We start from the raw sequence: 17,147 nt of genomic DNA on the forward strand, positions 1-17,147 counted from the left end.
CTTCAACTTCAAACTTAAGAATTTGTAGTTTAGTCCTCTTGAATTATAAAATTATCATTCTAACCCCTCAACTTTCCTTTATATACTAACCATTCTTTTTTTACTCCAATCTAAAAAATCAGATTTCTCTCCCTCTCTCATTTCAATTCACGAGATAAAAACTTAATTCAGGAGCAGAGGCTCGAGATCGTCTTCCACAAATTGATATGGTAACGTTTCCAATTCAATCCTTTTTCAATCGATCATTTTTCCTTACTTAGCAATTTTCATCTATATTTCCCTTCCTCTGTTCGTGGTATTTGGTGAGCGCGATCTCGTATTATGTTGTTTTCACTCATTTTCCTTGTTCCGACTCTTCAGTACCGAGATTCTGGTAAAAAAAATGTTTTTTTTAGAACCAAATTAGGCGTATTTAACGAACCAAGATCGACCTTTCAATTTCTTGTGAGCGACAATCAAAGAACGAGAACCCAAAATTGGGTTTAGTAACTTGTATTTTTAGGGGTTTCCGTGATAGCTCCGTCTAGGTCAACCTAGTCAACTTCTGGATTACTCTTTATTCATTCATATGAATCGCTATTTTGCTGATTGGAAGTATAGTCTTCTTCAGATTCCAACATTTTGGGTCAATAGTTACTGTAATTGCAGGTTTTCTAATCAATGTGTGATTGTTACTACCTGAAGGGAGGTCGGACAGTGGAATTATTTGGTTTAACTGATGCAATTCCATATGAACTTATAGTGCATATTTGTCATAGGTCAGTTAGCTATCATATTGTTTATTATCAAAAAAGTCGTGATTGATAATATTTTGATCGCCTATCCCAAATATTCACTTTACCTCAAATTAAGGATTCACTTTATTTAACTTCTTTTGACATCTTTGATGGAGCTCCTATTGGTATGGTAGATGTTTATGTTGATATGGCGGGTACGCATTCTGAGAATATTTGAATAGCCTACTAATTTCTGTGGAAAAATTTGAATATCACATAATTGAACTAAATTACAACAAGAAAAGGAAAATATTTTAGCAAACATTCTTTTTTTTTGTGGTATAATCTGCTATAGCTTTAAGATTTATCATTAGAAGGTGATAAATTTTAATTTGACGGAAAGAGTTAAATTAGGTAATTAGGTTCATGCATTTGAGTACAGCCAGATGAAGCCACTTTGGTATGTGGTTGGAGATTGGATGAAGTAGGAGAACATGGCTTCTATTGACTTCTTAGATCAATTTTTATTTTACAAGTTTAACTGGATACAATGGCATTTAAAGTGCAGATTTTGAGCATGTCTGTTCCCTATCACTCCAGAAATCTCTTCAATCTCGCCTTCCATTCTTTCTTTATCTTGCCTTCCATTCTTTCTTTCTGGTTATGTTCTTCTTCAAACCATTACATGATTCCTTTTTACATTCACCTATTGCAGTCTTCTCTTTACCGGGGAATGTCCAGGAAAGACAAACCAAGAGGGCGCCCTCATGGATTAACTCAACAGAAAAAACAGGAGATTAAAGAAGCTTTTGAACTTTTTGATACGGATGGATCTGGTACTGATAAATCTATATCAAATTAATTAAATGTCAATACAGTTGTCTATTCTTAATGGTTGTATTTCTTCAACTAATTGCATGCAGGAACAATTGATGCTAAAGAGCTGAATGTTGCAATGAGGTATATTCTTCCTTCTTTTGGTGTGTGTGGACATTGGGGTTTAAGATGTACTTGCAAGTTGAAGAGTTATTACTTGCACTAAATCACTGATCTTGTTGCTTTACAGGGCTCTTGGTTTTGAAATGTCTGAAGAGGTAATGACTTATTTTTAAAATCTGTTCTGGTGGTTTTTCTCTGAACTCAGAAGTGTAATGAGTTGTGTGATTATACTTTAGGAGGATAGCATAATATGTAGTTTTGCTTCCATTATATAGTCCACAAATGCTGCATCTCTGTCAGCAAGAAAATGTTGGTGATTTTATATTTTTTCCAAAGTGGCACATGCGTACTTCAAGGATTATGCTTCTGTCGTCTTTCTATGAAACATCGCATGTAGGGTGATTGTGAATTCTGAGAGGCTCAGTGGCTTTGTAAAACATTTATGAGTTTGATCTCTATGTTTTTATCTAATGTATTAAGAATTTCTTATGATTGAATCATTTATTTATTCTATGCCTAGGTCATGTTGGCTGTTAAGTTATAATCATTGAAAGTTCATAATCGATGCCTTTCATACTTTGCATTAACAAATGATTAAGGATTTAGCCTCAATATGTTTTGCTCAGCTGATTAACCACAGCTAGTTCTTCTAGCTGTGATTATAGTATAACAATTACTATCATGTTGTGTAAATAATGAAAATGGTCCTATTGTCTGAATGTTTCTAGCTTTTTACTACAGGAAATTACTCGAATGATAGCTGAAGTCGACAAAGATGGAAGTGGTGCAATTGACTTTGATGAATTTTGTCACATGATGACTGCCAAGTTTGGAGAAAGGGACACCAAAGAAGAGCTCATGAAAGCTTTTCAAATTATTGACCAAGATAAAAATGTGAGTCCCTCTAGTATCTTAAATTCTACTTCATCTTTATTCCCATACATAGGTGCTCATCAGTTGAGACTTGAGTGCAGGGCAAGATCTCTACTGCAGATATTCAACGCATAGCCAAGGAGTTGGGTGAAAATTTCACTGAGAAAGAAATTCAGGACATGATCGACGAAGCAGATCGAGATCGTAAGCTTGCTCTACATAATTTCCTCTAGCTAGACATGACATGCAAATAACTGAGCTAATAAAATTTGCTTCTAGCATTCTGGATTTGTAATTCTACTTCAGTTTATGTATAATGTTGTGGTAATCTCCCATGAAATGTGCAGGTGATGGTGAAGTGAGTGCTGAGGAATTCATGAGGATGATGAGGAGAACATCATATGGATACTAGTAGATTCTTTTGTGTAATTTGTTACTAGTGGATGTTATATGTTGTAATATAAAATGATTTTGAATGATAAAGAAGATTATATGACTTCCTATAATACAATCTTAAGTTGAACTGACTTGGCAACATATAATAGCATTATTTTGCTTAAAATTTTCATTTAAATGAATGATATGGTAAAAGAAACTTAGAAATCTCTGAATATTAACTATGGATAATATTTATTACATTACTTTGAACATTCGACGTAGTCGCATTTAGATAGTATTCTAATACAAGGATTGAGAAAACAAAGATGTTCTTGTGTGATTGATTATACAGATGAATTCAATTGATGACGTGACAATTACTTCTGATCTCTCCATTGGTGCCTTCCTTGACATCTATCTGTCCCATTTTAATCATGGCCCGCTGGAAATCCATGTTAAACATGGCTCTGTTGAAGGCATACATATTGACGAGCCCTCGAGTTGCAGGGGATTCAAACAGTGTCTGGTCGGAGAAGAGGACCCCTGCGCGTCTCTGCAGGGCGCTAAAGTAGTTAGTGTCGAAGGTGTTTCTGGTCGAATCAAAGGGCTGCTCCGTGTCATCTCCGCTGCTGCATGTCTTGGACAGGGTTTTAGCGAACGAAGTATCAATAGTGGGGTCTGCTGCATCCAGTCGGGGCTTGAAAGATGAACATCTGGCCACACCCAGCGTGTGCGCCCCTATAAAAGTAGTTGATGTTTGTAAGACATACGCTCAGCGAAAAGTGACGGTTGTTATTATGAATAAAAGCAGCGGTTAGTACCTGATAAAGCGACCATATCCTGGGTAGTGAAGCCGCGCTTGCCAAACGCGGAGATGAGCCCGGAAGCGTTTAAGGACGGTCCGGGTAAATTAAAAAAGGTGTCTTCTATCTTAGATCTCGTTCCGTCTCTTCTCCCTTTAGGAATTTCATATAATGGACCACCTGACTGCACGCAGATTTACATATCATATCATATCATATCACTGAACATGAGTAAAAATAAATAGTAGTAATGAATAAAAAGCACACATACAAAGAAAACAGCATCTCTTGCAGCCATGGCGACGATATCAGCGCAAGAAACAACACCAGGGCACTGTCTCTCCAATGCTCGCTTAGCAGCATCAATGATTTCATACCCTCTCAAGCTTAAATTCGCTGGAGAGTCCTTCTCTGCAGTGTTGCTCTTGGTCGAATCGATGAGTACTGATCCATCACACCCCTGCACCATACATGAGTTACGATTCAAACGTACTAGTACAAGTCGGAGAGAAAGGGTCTTACCAACCAACAATTAGTACTATATATTAGCAACTTGACTGACCTCTACAAAGCAGTCATGGAAATGCATCCTAACAAGGCTGGCAGCAAAAGTGGGATCAGACTGCAGAGCTGTTTGGACAGCATTCCTTACTATAATATCAGCAATTGGGCATGTCATGATGTAGTAATTCATGCTCAACCCATTTGCCATCCATCCATTTATAATCAAGATTACAACCCCAAAAACTATGTTGAGAGCCCCCATTTCGAATACGAGCGATGAGTATTAATTTATGACTTAAATGCTCACATGCATGGATTTATATAGAGCCCAGAGGAGATGCATGGGAAAAGTTGATTGGAGATTACATTAAGGGCACTAATTCTATTTATCAAATCTTGATTAGTTGAAAAACCCCCCATGGCAATGTGGTCCACATGTATTAAAAGGATTGGATAATCAAATATGCACTATGCCAATTATCTTTGTTTAATTAATTGCATGGAATGTGACATGCTAAGGGGCACTATATTCTCATATGTGACCTAGAGATCAAAATTAGTGCAGATTAAACAATGTATTAGGAAATAAAAGATTAGTCTGCCAAATTTGACTTGTTGTAACAAGATGAACAAAGTGGGGAGCATTTACAAATCACATGTACTTTAGTTTTGAGAAGAAGAGGAAACAAACAAACAAGATATGTATAAAGCACAATGAAAAATGAGAAAGTCAAAACTGAAGTGGGCAAAATAAAGGGATAATAAGCAGTGGGGTGGTGCTGCTGCATAGCTGGTTTCCATATATTTTCAAAGTGGGATGAACTCGTTTCCAACTCCCAAAAACAATAATAACCAGAAACAATAAGAGCCACAAACATCCATTAATTAGGTCATCTCCATCACGTTTCCTAGTATTCTACTTCGTTTCTGTATTGTTAATTCATACACACTTCAGATTTTTATAATTTTGAACAAGTTAAAGATATGTTATGAGATCGTTGGAGTTGGAGTGGAAGTTAAACACAAGTTACCAACACATATAATCTTTTTGAAATGATAGTAGTATTAGGTTATTGATGCAATGAGAGTGTGGTGCAACAGAAGATTAAAATTGATAAGAGGCAAAATATACACAAACTCTATTTCTGATAAGAGGAACATATACATACACATCTCATCACACTAGACAAGACCTTGGTTTGGGAAAAAAGAAGGCATATTTACAATTTACAGTGTTAGTACTTAGTAGCGTACCGGCGGCGGCATCAACAAAAACATTATCCAGCCCCCATTTATTTCCGTCTACATCTGTGGCAAAAAAACTTGACCGGAACACCATCCGAGTCCGGAATCCCACAACATCTAGTATGCTGCCATATCCCACATACGTCGCATGCCAGCATTCTCTCCCCGTCATCATCCTTTGCACCACATAAGCAATCCACTATCCATCTCTCTATCCCCCTTTCCATTCTAAACCTACTCGCACCATTTTTCCCGTGCAACTTCCCCCGGATGCGCACACGCTCCATCGACCCTAGCAATAGTCTGATTTGAGTGGATTCACCAACACCACCGTAACCAACCACCTCCTCCGCTTCAAACCTTCTCAACATCAAATACACATCTTGGAACCCCCTCATTGCTTCGACCTTCAGCTCACCAATCGTCGCATCTGCGGATAGCACCATTAGCTCTGGCGGAGGATTATCATGATTCTCCATCAGATCAACCTCACATAGTACTTGCACTGTATTTTCCTTGGAAACTTGCAGGAAATGCCCTGGCAAGTAGTCCTTCACAAATTGCTTGCAATCCAGAATCTTTGTGGCGGACCTAACTGCAACTTCTCGTTTACCTACACCCGCCATTGCTTCCGGATGGAGAAGACTCTCGTAAAAATACTTAAGATCCCCCACAAGACCTTCATTACATGGCATAGGGAAGCTGTTCAAACATGTACTGCCTGGAATGGATTCGCTTCCTGGCTCGACTCTGTACTCCATGGCACCAGAATCAGAAATGCACCGAGCAGCAACTATCATGCCGGGAGCTGCCTGTTTCCCCTTGAGTTCTTTAAGGCAGTAATCCAAAAGCTCTGGTGGACCTACTCTGCAAACAGCACCTCTAAGAGCACGCCAACTCACCCAGGTGGATCCACTAACAGCACGCAACACTTTGAACATGGCTTCCTCCACGTGTCTTACATTATCAGTAGTCCAAGAACACAAAGCACTCGAGTTAGTAGTCCTAAGTTTCTTCCGAGAAGATTCATCCGCCCTCACCGAGGACTGCTGATGGCGATCGTGAATCAAACCCGTCAAGAAAGAAAACAGGTCACGGATGTTCACAAGCTCCCTTTCAGATATGGACTGGTAAAATGATATCAAATCCTGCAGGCGAGTCCGAGGCTTCCTTCCTTGAGCCTGAAACAAAGACAGTGGCAGAGAGGAGAGATTCTCGATTGCCATATTATAGTCGTCCAGGTTCAACGAGAAACTGCCCGCACCAAACTGATAGCCCCAATCTCCATACCACGGATGGCCGTTAACCACAGCATGAAGCAATCGGAGCTCCAGACCATTCTTCTTCGACACGTCCATCACGCTGACCTTTCTGTTCATCCATAAAAGCACAAGTCAGAGGCCCCAACTGTATAGTTAGCATATGGTGGGAATGAAAAATGGAGAAATCCCCACCTGACTCCAAGCATTCTGCAAAGCCTATCCCAGAAATTCATTATATGTCGTCCCGAAAGAAGGCAGGATCCACCTTCTCTACCATTTACTCTAAGAAGATGGCCGTAGCCGTTTGCATGAACGACACCATGCAACAGATGTGTCGTGTTGTCTAGCTGCTGATACATCCAGTCTTCGACATCTTCCGTTGTCATTACATGATTGCATGACTTGCATCTGGAAGAACAATCCATATATCAGAAGAATAGGCTACAATCAAGAATCCCATAATTATTTCCCCCTAAAGATGATGATCAGTAATAGTTCGAACTTCAAAGTTTGCAATACTCAAAATAAACCCCAAATGCTATACCCAACATCTGAACAAACTCCATAAATCCATATCAGAAATAAAGAAATTATGTTTACCTGGAATCAGTCATATGAAGGGCGTCACCGCAGCCGGCACACGTCTTATTGTAGCCAGCAATCGAATTTCCATCAGCTTTGATTATGAAATGGTACCGCTTTGCGCTCACGGGATTGCTACTCCATCCTACCCAATTTCAAAAACCGACAATACCCGCGATTAATTACTACTCCATTTTATATCAAAATATATTCAATTAATAATAAGATTCAAATATGAGTACATAAAAGGCGCGAAACTAAGATTATAAAAAAAGCTTTTACGTAATTCTTTATATATCCTATAAAGTGAAAGACAATTCTACCCTAATAACAGCAAACGATTAAGGGGTACTTTAGGAAAAGCCTCCATATAAAATTCTAAGCGGATATTATAGGTTAGGCGGCTGGCGAGGCCCACTTTAATTTATTTTGTTTTGATTTATACGATTATTATTTTTAAAGTTCATTACATGGGCCTTTACTTTTTTAGGCAGTTGGCCCACTTGGGTACGGGACGGGTCCCACTTCCACCTATAATTAGCTTAAATTCTTAATTTGTGCTTTATCAAATTAAGTTTTCTCATAGTTATCCAAAAACGCATTCGAATATTCTAAACAGCTGGTGCCTTTATCAAATTGATCTTTCAATTCTTAAAAATAATTTCACTAAAAACAAATCAGTAATTAGCAGTTAATCAACTGAGTGCAGCACGTCTGCTGAGAACTCACCAACGACGCGACACTGATCGCAATAAACGGATCTAGATCTGGCAACATCCTCCTCCACGACGTCCAGGCAGACGATGGCCGGTCCGCCGTCGTCCACGGCTACGTCGCCCACGCGGAAGAGGATTTGCCAGGCGAGAAGGTGAGGGAAGAGCGTCGAAGGGGGAGGGAGAAACGCGTGCTTCGTCAGGAGCGCCCTGACGGTGGTTCTGAACGGCTTTGCGGCTGCCAGATCGCCGCCGCTCGGGAACGTGAGGAAGTCACTGAGATCGGCAGTGACTCGCCTCTTCACCAGCCGCTTCATCGGTCTCCCCGTCACCGCCATGATTCTTCCGTCTAATTAATCCTCGTCGTAGATCTGGAACGATCTCAGATCGGACGGCCAATATTAAATTCAAGAGGAATACAGTTAGTTTTTAAGGAGTAAATTACAGAGAGAAAAAAAGGAAGAAAAAAAAGAAGCTGGAGAAGAAGAGGAAGAGGAATCGTCCGATCCGTAGGAAAAGGAACCGGAGGGGAAAAAGTCGGAGAGAAGGAAGCGGAGACGAGGGAAAAGCGGAGGCGGTTCGAGAGATTTAGGGTTTGGGTGGGGGATTTGGGGGCTTTTTTGGAATTTAAAATTTTTAAGTTTCGCAATGTCCTCGATTCTCGTGATTGATTAATTTTGGTGAATTTTATAAGTCGGTCTATAGGAAGATATACACATTAATTCAATTTTAATACTATAGGAAAACAATGATATTGTACATGCATATGCATCACTTTTCATTATAGATTTATGACTTTCCTATTTCAAAACATAAATACATAATCACTGATAAATTTACATATATTGTGTATATATAATTGGATATTTTAGGTATTTTATAATTATAATAAAGTTATACTATATATATTATTTAAGAAAAGATTAAGATTCTAAACTATGGGTCCTATTCTAATGCTTATAGCACCCTAATCCAAAATCAAAACTAAATCTCCACCCTTGAATTTTAAAATGAGTGGATGAGATTAAAGCTCACAAATCTCAATAAATAGTAGACAAAATATCAACAAAAGGGTAATATCGTCATTATGTTATCATATTGATAATTTTCGTGAGTGTTTTTTTATATCAACATTGTGTATTACAAATATCAACAATATGACATTAGAATATCAACACAAGGACAAGAAAATATCAACACATTTTTATTGAGATTGAACATGCATAATATTGAAATTTTGCCTACAATATATTGAGATTTTTTGTTGCATTTGTTGATAAAAGCTGCTTATCAACATGTACGAAAATTGAAATATAATTTATCAAATTTCATCACCCGAACATCGTCGGAACATATGCAATTGAGATCTCGTTGGAATCCTTATTAAATTATCTTTAATTTGATATATTTTTTGCGAAAAAATAATTTAAATTGGGAGAGTTACATAAATTTAAAGATTTGAGATGATTTTTAGGAGAGAGAAAGTAGTTAGTTATAATTACTACATATAGGATTTGACATTAATATCCTTTTAATTTAATTAATAATTATTCAAATTTAAAATATATTACACTTGACATTATATCAACTACAAGATCTTCTAATCTAATGGTTAAAAATTGATCTCAATTTTGGATTGATAATTACTTAGCAATTGATCACATTCCTCTACACTAAATATTAATTGTTAAGTTAGAACAACACTAATTTTTCTATTGTAAAGATATATTATAGCTATGAAAATATGAATTTATTACTGTTGTTCATCGTAAATCACCTTAAATATTGGATATATATTTGAAGAAGAGTAAATGTCAAATGTAATCCCTAATATATGACCGTTTTATCAATTTGGTCCTTAACATTATCTTTTTGATTATTTGGTCCCTCACAAATAAACTCGGACCCGAGTCGGTCCTCAGTTAACTATACCGTCAAAAAATAGACAGTGATTGCAATTTGACGATATTAAATTACTAATGGTAATTAATTATACCTAATTATAATTCTTTTCCTATTAGCAAAATTGGAAAAAAGATAGTACCAGTTGCAAAATGAAATGAATAATTGTAATTTAATAGGAATTAAGAATTATAATTTGGTACAATCAATTACCATTAGTAATTTAATATAGTCAAATTGCAATCACCGTCTATTTTTTGACGATTCTGTTAAGTGAGGACCGATTCGGGTCCGAGTTTATTTGTGAGGGACCAAATAATCAAAATGATAATGTTAAGGACCAAATTGATAAAACGGTCATATGTTAGAGACCATATTTGGCCTTCACTATTTGAAGAATATTAAAATTTTTCCAGTTTCTCAAACACTGAAACACATACAAGCTACTGATATGTAATCAAAATTTCAAATGACTAAATTGATAGAGATAACTCACATATATATTAAAAATTTGAGGTATTGACATCTAATATCATGAAACTTTTAAAAAGTTGGGTTTTTCCCACGAACTTTAAAATTGGCAAATAATATCACGAATTTTACCTTGAGTTTGTTTTTTCCCACGAATGAAAAAATTCATATTATTTTAATAGATTGAAGAACAATTTTTGAGGGTGTGCTTCAAGAAAAACTATCTTCAAATATTGAAAAACTTGAAACTTTCGAAATTGTTGTCGAGAAATTACGAAAAAAAATCGGTATCATAGTATTATTTGTGGGAATTTTTTCAATCGTGGGAAAAAACAAACACGTGGTAAAGTTCGTGATATTATTTGCCAATTTTAAAGTTTGTGGGAAAAACCCAACTTTTTGAAAGTTTCGTGATATTAGATGCCAATATCCCTAAAAATTTTAGTCACATAAATATATATTAACTTTTTAGTATTATCCTCGAACCAACTGATAACTATTTGATTTTAATTTTGTTTATTCTAAATCTTGATTTAAAAATTATGAAACAAAACTAAATACTCCATGTAATAGTAAAAAAAAAATAAAGTGAAACGATAATAATCAATCAAATCCAGCTATTTTATTATTATTAAATAATTCTTAAAATTATAATTTATAAAATAACAACTGATTATACTACAGTACTTGATTGATATTTTTAAATAATTCTACATCTTTACTCAAAGTCATGAAACGAAAATAAATTATTTACTTGTGCTATCATCCATCTAAATGATCATTTAATAGATTTACTTGTGTACTCGACATCATGACTAAAAAACATAAAACGAATTTAAATTTGATATAATAGTAAAAAATAAATTCAAACATAATAATTATTCACATCCAACTATTTATTATTAAATAATTATAAATATTATAAATTATAAAAATAAATACATTATATACACTTAATTTCTCAGTAATGTCATCTAATAGTTGATTTTAATTAAGTAAATTTTCTTGTGTAGCCTACATCTTGACTAAAAAATCATGAAATGAAAATAAATTTAATGGAGAATATAATACTAGTAAAAATTTATATAAAATGATACTCCTAGTAGGGTTTCACGTCCAACAAATTGATTATCATTAAATCGATTCCATTATGTACTCTACATCTTGAATAAAAAATCATGAAAATATTACATTTGATACAGTAAAACATAAATTTAAATAAAACTAGTTATTCGCATCAGCTATTTTACGATTAAGAAATTTTTGTAACTGTAGTAAATTATATATACTTAATTTCTTAATAACATAAAACCATCTATGTTAAATAAGGAGATATAATGATTAATAACTCCTTCATATATATAAAAATACTCATCTCTGAAAGCAAATTAAAAAAAAAAAATTCACATATGCATTTTTGGATATTTAATGGAAAAGGAAACAAGCTAAAAAAAAGAGAGTGCAGAAGAAAATTTTTCAATCATTATAACTATATTATTTATTATGCAATTCATTCAATAAATTTTATTGTTTAATCATTTTAAAGATAAATAACCATGATATTTCTCATGATAATTTGTTTTTAAAAATTAAAATAAAAAAGAAACTAGTTATGTCAGAAATATAATACAAAAGACCAACAAAAAAATAGATATTCAATGATAAAATGATTAATATAATTTTATTTTAAAAAAATATATATAGTACTCCTATTATATTAAGTTATAAAATTTCTACAATTAAATATAGTAATTAAATTGTTTAATTGTTACGAATAACTAGTTCATAATCTAAATCAATGATTTTCCCCCTCTAGAGTATATATCCAAAATTGTATAGCAAGAATAAATTAGTCATGAACTTATATTTTAAAGAGTGAACTACAAAAATGGTCTCTGAACTATGGGTTTATCTCGCCCATAGTTCCTGGACTTTAAAAATATCGCCAGTAGTCCCTGGACTAAGGGTTTATCTCGAAATTGGTCCTTTTGGCTTTTTTTGGTACGAAAATACCCTTTGATATTATTTTGGGGGGTTTGGGCAATTTGATCTTTTTACACTTTTTCATTTTAAATATGATATTATCTTAGTTACGTACTAACTTTGATATTATTTCAAAATTATCATTCTTCTTCCATTTTGTTACCTTCACTGAATTTGTTTTTTTTTATTTCAATATTAGATTTAATTTTATAAAATTAAATTTAATATTTAGATTTTAAATATCAATAAATTTTTTTAATGAAAACTATTAATTCATGGCACTATAAATGTTGATTAAAACTATTAATTTTTGTTATTTAATATAATATTCAATTGAATTGAAGAAGTACAGAAAAATAATATTAATCATGATGGAAAAATAAGAGTTATTCTATTTAGCCTCCGTTCGGTTGTTATAATTGCTTGTGATTAAATATTATGAAGTTGACTAAAAATTTGATCATACTAAAAATTTTATATATGAGTATTTTTGTTGAAATTTTATAGTAAATTTTGATTGTTTTCAAATTAATAAACGAAAACTATATTAGTCTTACATTAGATGCATATTTATTTCAGAATAAATTGTCTTATATAATCTATTTATGATTAAAGCTACTGTATTAAATATTGATTAAAACTAAGGCGTTGTCATACCTTATTGATTACATAGTACTATACACTATCAAATATTGATTATAACTATTAATTTTTGCTATTTAATAATTTTTATAATTAAAAAAATTTATTGATATTTAAAAATTAAAATTTAAAATTTTGTAAAATTATCTCATATTGAAATAAAGAAACAAAGTGAAGGATGACAAAAGGGAAAAAGGATGATAAATTTGAAATAATATCAAAGTTAGTACATAGCTGAAATAATATCAGATTTAAAATGTTAAAAGTGTAAAAAGACCAAATTGCCCAAACCCTCCCAAAATAATATCAAAGGGTATTTTCGTACCAAAAAAGCCAAAAGGACCAATTTCGAGATAAACCCTTAGTCCAGGAACTACTGGCGATATTTTTAAAGTCCAGGGACTATGGGCGAGATAAACCCATAGTCCAGGGACCATTTCTGTAGTTCACTCTATTCTAAAAAACCACTAAAATTAAATGGTAGTATTATGTGTATACAATTTATATAAATTTATCTTTCTTATTACTCCCTCCGTCCCATAAAAGTTGAGACAAAACTTTTGGGCACGGAGATTAAGAATTTATATTAACTAAATAGGAGAAATGAAAAAAGTAGGAAAGATAAGAGAGAGTAAAGTAAATGATGGAATAGAGTAAGAATTACATGTTTTGTCTTTTGTTAAAAAAGGAAATGACTCAACTTTGTTGGGGCGGACTAAAAAGGAATACGACCCAACTTTTATGGGACGGAGGGAGTATTTAAAATTCAAATTTATTTGATATGGTGAGTGAAGCTGTGAGAATCAACAGATAAATAACAGAGAACTTTAGCAACTTCATTTATTAGTCTTAATGAGTGTGATAAAGGTGATATTGATCAGGTAATTGACAAAAAAAGCGACCTCATTTGAACAAATAAGTGTAAGTTAATAAATTTATTACACTTAGCATTGTCCAGCGTATTCCATGCGCTAGACATGTCTTTGAGAATGCTTTCTGCATCGAAAAGGTTCATAATGGCTCTAAACCAGGGACGGAGTCAGGAATTCTACGTAGATGGGGCAAAAATATGTATAAAGATATTTGAATGAATTAAGAAGGGGCAAAAATAAGAATATTTCATAAAAATTTAAAATTAACTATTAAAAATAGCATAAATAAAAAAAGTTTAGATGAGGCATTTGCCCCTTATAAAGTCCGTCCCTGCTCCAAACACTCATTTTTCACTAAAAAAATACAATGGACCGCACCAATTGTTTGAGATGTCAAATTCGGTGAAAGCATCGCGATTATATACTACTCTCCGGCTAACAAAATGGAAAAGAAGTTGTAATATTAAAAATGCATTACTCCGACAATTAAAATAATAACCATGTATTTCAAATCTGATCATCATGAATTGCACATTTGTGTTTTTACTTCTTGTGAGAAGCAAAAGTACCTAAAAAGTGAATAAAACAAATTGATTGACAAGAGCGTGAAGTTCTTTTGAAAAGCACGCAAGAAAATCATTGCATTGAAGGAACAAAACAACCCAAAAATAGATGGAGGATGACAAACAAGTGGTAACAGAAAAGCATGAAAACAAGCTAAAAAGCAGCACTTGAAGCCTATTTTTCCTCAATAAAAAAACATTAAGTATCATCACTTGTTAACTGAAATGAAGCAAATGATGGAGATTCAATTCACAAAGCATTGTGTAGCCATTAGTTTAACGATGATGATTCTAACTTGTGCAACAACAGCAGTATCATCATCTCATGTGACCGCGATGTTTGCCTTTGGCGACTCACTGACTGATCCTGGCAACAACAACTACTTGAGCTCATTGGCGAAGGCCAACTACGTGCCTTATGGAGTCGATTTCAACGGAGGGACGCCTTCCGGAAGATTCTGCAATGGCAAGACTTTTGTAGACTATATTGGTGAGAGCTACCTAATTTTATAGTACAACACTTAATTATCACCATTGATCTTATTTTTAGTAATTTAATTCTAGGAGAGCTGTTGGGGCTTCCTCTTCTGCTGCCTTACACAAGTCCTTTTGCAACCGGGACGAATGTTGTTCGAGGAGTGAACTATGCATCAGCTGCAGGAGGGATTCTTGAAGAGACGGGGCGACATCTTGTACTATAACATGTTCTCCAAACTGATCTATGTTTTTGTGCAATTATATTCTGTTGTTGATAAAATAAGTTGTATGAATGGCAGGGTGAAAGATTCAGCTTGTCTGCACAAGTTGTCAACTTCGAGAGCACGTTGAGTGAGCTGCGAAGCCAAATGGGAGACGAAGAAATCGTCAATTATTTGGCTAAGGCAATAGTTGTGATGTCTCTAGGCAGCAATGACTATATAAATAACTATATGCTGCCTTCATTCTATTCCAGCAGCTACGTCTACGCTCCTAAATACTTCGCGGATCTTCTCATTAATAGCTACACAAGGCAGATTTTGGTGTGACTATGATCTCACTTGTTGCATAATCAGCAAAGGCGATAGATTAAACTTGATTATTGTCCTGTTTTGCAGGCGCTGCGCAGGTTAGGCCTCCGGAAATTTCTGCTGGGAGGCGTTGGACCCCTCGGATGCATCCCTAATCAGCTGGCCGGGGGCACTGCTTCACCAGGAAAGTGCATTGCTTATGCAAACAACGTAGCAGCCATCTTCAACGAGAGACTGAAGTCTCTCGTTGATGATCTAAACACCAAGTATAATAATAATGATAGTAGAACTATATTTGCCTATGGTAATACATTTGGAGCAACTCTTGACATTCTCGACAATGCCAACACTTACGGTACAGACTCTTTTCTACGTTATTCTCTCTCTTACTTTATTCTTTCCCCACTTTAGCTATTCATTATGATTTTTATAAAATGAGTGCGGAATAGAAATGAGTCAACTATGAGGGAACAAAGATATTACTGAAAAATGAGTGCAGAAAAGAAATGAGTCAACTATGAGGGAACAAAGATATTACTGAAAAATGAGTGCAGAAAAGAAATGAGTGATAAGAAATGAGTCAACTATGAGAGGGAACAAAGATATTACTGAATTAAACCATAACTAATTATGGTTATGTTTTGCAGGATTTAATGTGACAGACAGAGGGTGTTGTGGGATAGGGAGAAACCGGGGACAGATAACGTGCCTCCCGTTCTCTGTCCCTTGCGACAACAGAAACAAGCATATTTTCTGGGACGCCTTTCATCCAACAGAAGCGGTGAATCGGATTCTGGCTCAACGCGCTTATTCCGGCTCCCCCTCCGATTGCCATCCACTCAATATACAGCAGATGGCTCTTATCTAACTAACTATTCAAATTAATATACCATCATAGTAATATGCATCTTCAATATATCTGTGAGTTTGAATAAAGTCTTCTGTAATTCTGTGGGATATCTGCTTATATATAAATACTAATATAGTACTAAAATGGACTAACCAATACACACACAACACAATGTTTTTTCAGAAAATAGATGAAAGTTGATTATCATGTGTTGATGAATGATGATCATAGCTTCTAATTGGCAAGTAGTTGTGATGGTGAATCTAAATATACAATGATGTAGGCATTAGGAGATTCACTAAGACCCCAATAATTGTTACTAGTAATTATTGTCGTTATATAATTATACTTAACGAAAATTACAAACTACTAGATTCGTAACTCGTAAGAGCATTGTAAACCTAAAAATAGGTACTACTATTTTACTCAAAAACCAAAAATGGAAGTGTTTTTGGAGGAGTATAAACCCCAAATAGTTAATTGTCTACTCCATTTTGGATTTTTAATCTAAACATATGAATTTAGAATTTTTTCTGATTTACGGGGAATGTAATTTTTCTCTAAATTGACGATGGCGTGTTCTTCGGAAGTGCCAGTGTGGCAAAAACGCCGATCACTAATATGATGCCATTTTTAGAAGAATAAGATAATTTGTCAATATGCGAAATTTTAAGATATTCTGATTTTTCCCTAAACGTTTCAAACTTTGTGTAATTTTCCAAACACTGTCGAAATCTTATTTGATTCATGATATTGATATGCCAAGTTGATTAGCAGATTCTTTTTTTTTTTCATCATGTACACCTCTACACTCCCGTTACAAACTTACTACTCCCTCCATT

The 17,147-nt window shown here is 34.4% G+C and overlaps 4 protein-coding genes across 5 annotated transcripts; 2 read left to right on the top strand and 2 right to left on the bottom strand.

Moving 5' to 3' along the window:
- Positions 1-65: 65 nt before the first annotated feature.
- On the top strand, positions 66-3,055 carry LOC125201424 (caltractin). 2 transcript variants are annotated; one of them, XM_089066057.1, is made up of 8 exons: positions 157-209; positions 649-758; positions 1,432-1,552; positions 1,640-1,676; positions 1,783-1,810; positions 2,397-2,549; positions 2,630-2,732; positions 2,876-3,055. In XM_089066057.1, the coding sequence occupies exons 3-8, from the start codon at positions 1,450-1,452 to the stop codon at positions 2,938-2,940; spliced, it is 489 nt and encodes a 162-aa protein (XP_088922183.1). In that variant the 5' UTR covers positions 157-209; positions 649-758; positions 1,432-1,449; the 3' UTR covers positions 2,941-3,055. The 2 variants fall into 2 exon arrangements, with proteins under 2 accessions (XP_047955477.1, XP_088922183.1); XM_048099520.2 differs by lacking the exon at positions 649-758 and having other exon boundaries at positions 66-209.
- A 59-nt stretch (positions 3,056-3,114) lies between these two features.
- LOC148931563 (peroxidase 47-like) lies at positions 3,115-4,524 on the bottom strand. Its single transcript, XM_048099518.2, has 4 exons — positions 4,272-4,524; positions 3,981-4,169; positions 3,728-3,893; positions 3,115-3,644 (listed from the first exon to the last, which is right to left on the bottom strand). The coding sequence occupies exons 1-4, from the start codon at positions 4,473-4,475 to the stop codon at positions 3,265-3,267; spliced, it is 939 nt and encodes a 312-aa protein (XP_047955475.1). The 5' UTR covers positions 4,476-4,524; the 3' UTR covers positions 3,115-3,264.
- Positions 4,049-8,661, bottom strand: LOC125201422 (PHD finger protein At1g33420-like). Its single transcript, XM_048099517.2, has 5 exons — positions 8,032-8,661; positions 7,321-7,447; positions 6,913-7,128; positions 5,468-6,829; positions 4,049-4,169 (listed from the first exon to the last, which is right to left on the bottom strand). Exons 1-4 carry the CDS (start codon positions 8,351-8,353, stop codon positions 5,506-5,508), a joined length of 1,989 nt encoding a protein of 662 aa, XP_047955474.1. The 5' UTR covers positions 8,354-8,661; the 3' UTR covers positions 4,049-4,169; positions 5,468-5,505.
- Positions 8,662-14,673: 6,012 nt separating this feature from the next.
- Positions 14,674-16,391, top strand: LOC125186741 (GDSL-like Lipase/Acylhydrolase superfamily protein). Its single transcript, XM_048083189.2, has 5 exons — positions 14,674-14,938; positions 15,013-15,140; positions 15,225-15,467; positions 15,543-15,810; positions 16,103-16,391. Exons 1-5 carry the CDS (start codon positions 14,674-14,676, stop codon positions 16,321-16,323), a joined length of 1,125 nt encoding a protein of 374 aa, XP_047939146.2. The 3' UTR covers positions 16,324-16,391.
- Positions 16,392-17,147: the final 756 nt, after the last annotated feature.

This window comes from Salvia hispanica, chromosome 2, assembly GCF_029641045.1.
Source record: "Salvia hispanica isolate PSC_SH4W2 chromosome 2, Shi_PSC_v1, whole genome shotgun sequence".
Lineage (NCBI taxonomy): Eukaryota > Viridiplantae > Streptophyta > Magnoliopsida > Lamiales > Lamiaceae > Salvia > Salvia hispanica.

Coding starts and splice junctions, on each gene's coding strand:
- LOC125201424 (XM_048099520.2), top strand. Junction 1,677..1,782: donor GAGCTGAATGTTGCAATGAG/GTATATTCTTCC, acceptor GTTGCTTTACAG/GGCTCTTGGTTTTGAAATGT. Junction 1,811..2,396: donor GTTTTGAAATGTCTGAAGAG/GTAATGACTTAT, acceptor TTTTTACTACAG/GAAATTACTCGAATGATAGC.
- LOC148931563 (XM_048099518.2), bottom strand. CDS start 4,475: ATGGGGGCTCTCAACATAGTTTTTGGGGTTGTAATCTTGATTATAAAT. Junction 4,170..4,271: donor TCCATGACTGCTTTGTAGAG/GTCAGTCAAGTT, acceptor TGTATGGTGCAG/GGGTGTGATGGATCAGTACT. Junction 3,645..3,727: donor GGATATGGTCGCTTTATCAG/GTACTAACCGCT, acceptor CTACTTTTATAG/GGGCGCACACGCTGGGTGTG.
- LOC125201422 (XM_048099517.2), bottom strand. CDS start 8,353: ATGGCGGTGACGGGGAGACCGATGAAGCGGCTGGTGAAGAGGCGAGTC. Junction 7,448..8,031: donor CGATCAGTGTCGCGTCGTTG/GTGAGTTCTCAG, acceptor GAAATTGGGTAG/GATGGAGTAGCAATCCCGTG. Junction 7,129..7,320: donor CTTCATATGACTGATTCCAG/GTAAACATAATT, acceptor TTGTTCTTCCAG/ATGCAAGTCATGCAATCATG.
- LOC125186741 (XM_048083189.2), top strand. CDS start 14,674: ATGAAGCAAATGATGGAGATTCAATTCACAAAGCATTGTGTAGCCATT. Junction 15,141..15,224: donor AAGAGACGGGGCGACATCTT/GTACTATAACAT, acceptor TATGAATGGCAG/GGTGAAAGATTCAGCTTGTC. Junction 15,811..16,102: donor CGACAATGCCAACACTTACG/GTACAGACTCTT, acceptor TATGTTTTGCAG/GATTTAATGTGACAGACAGA.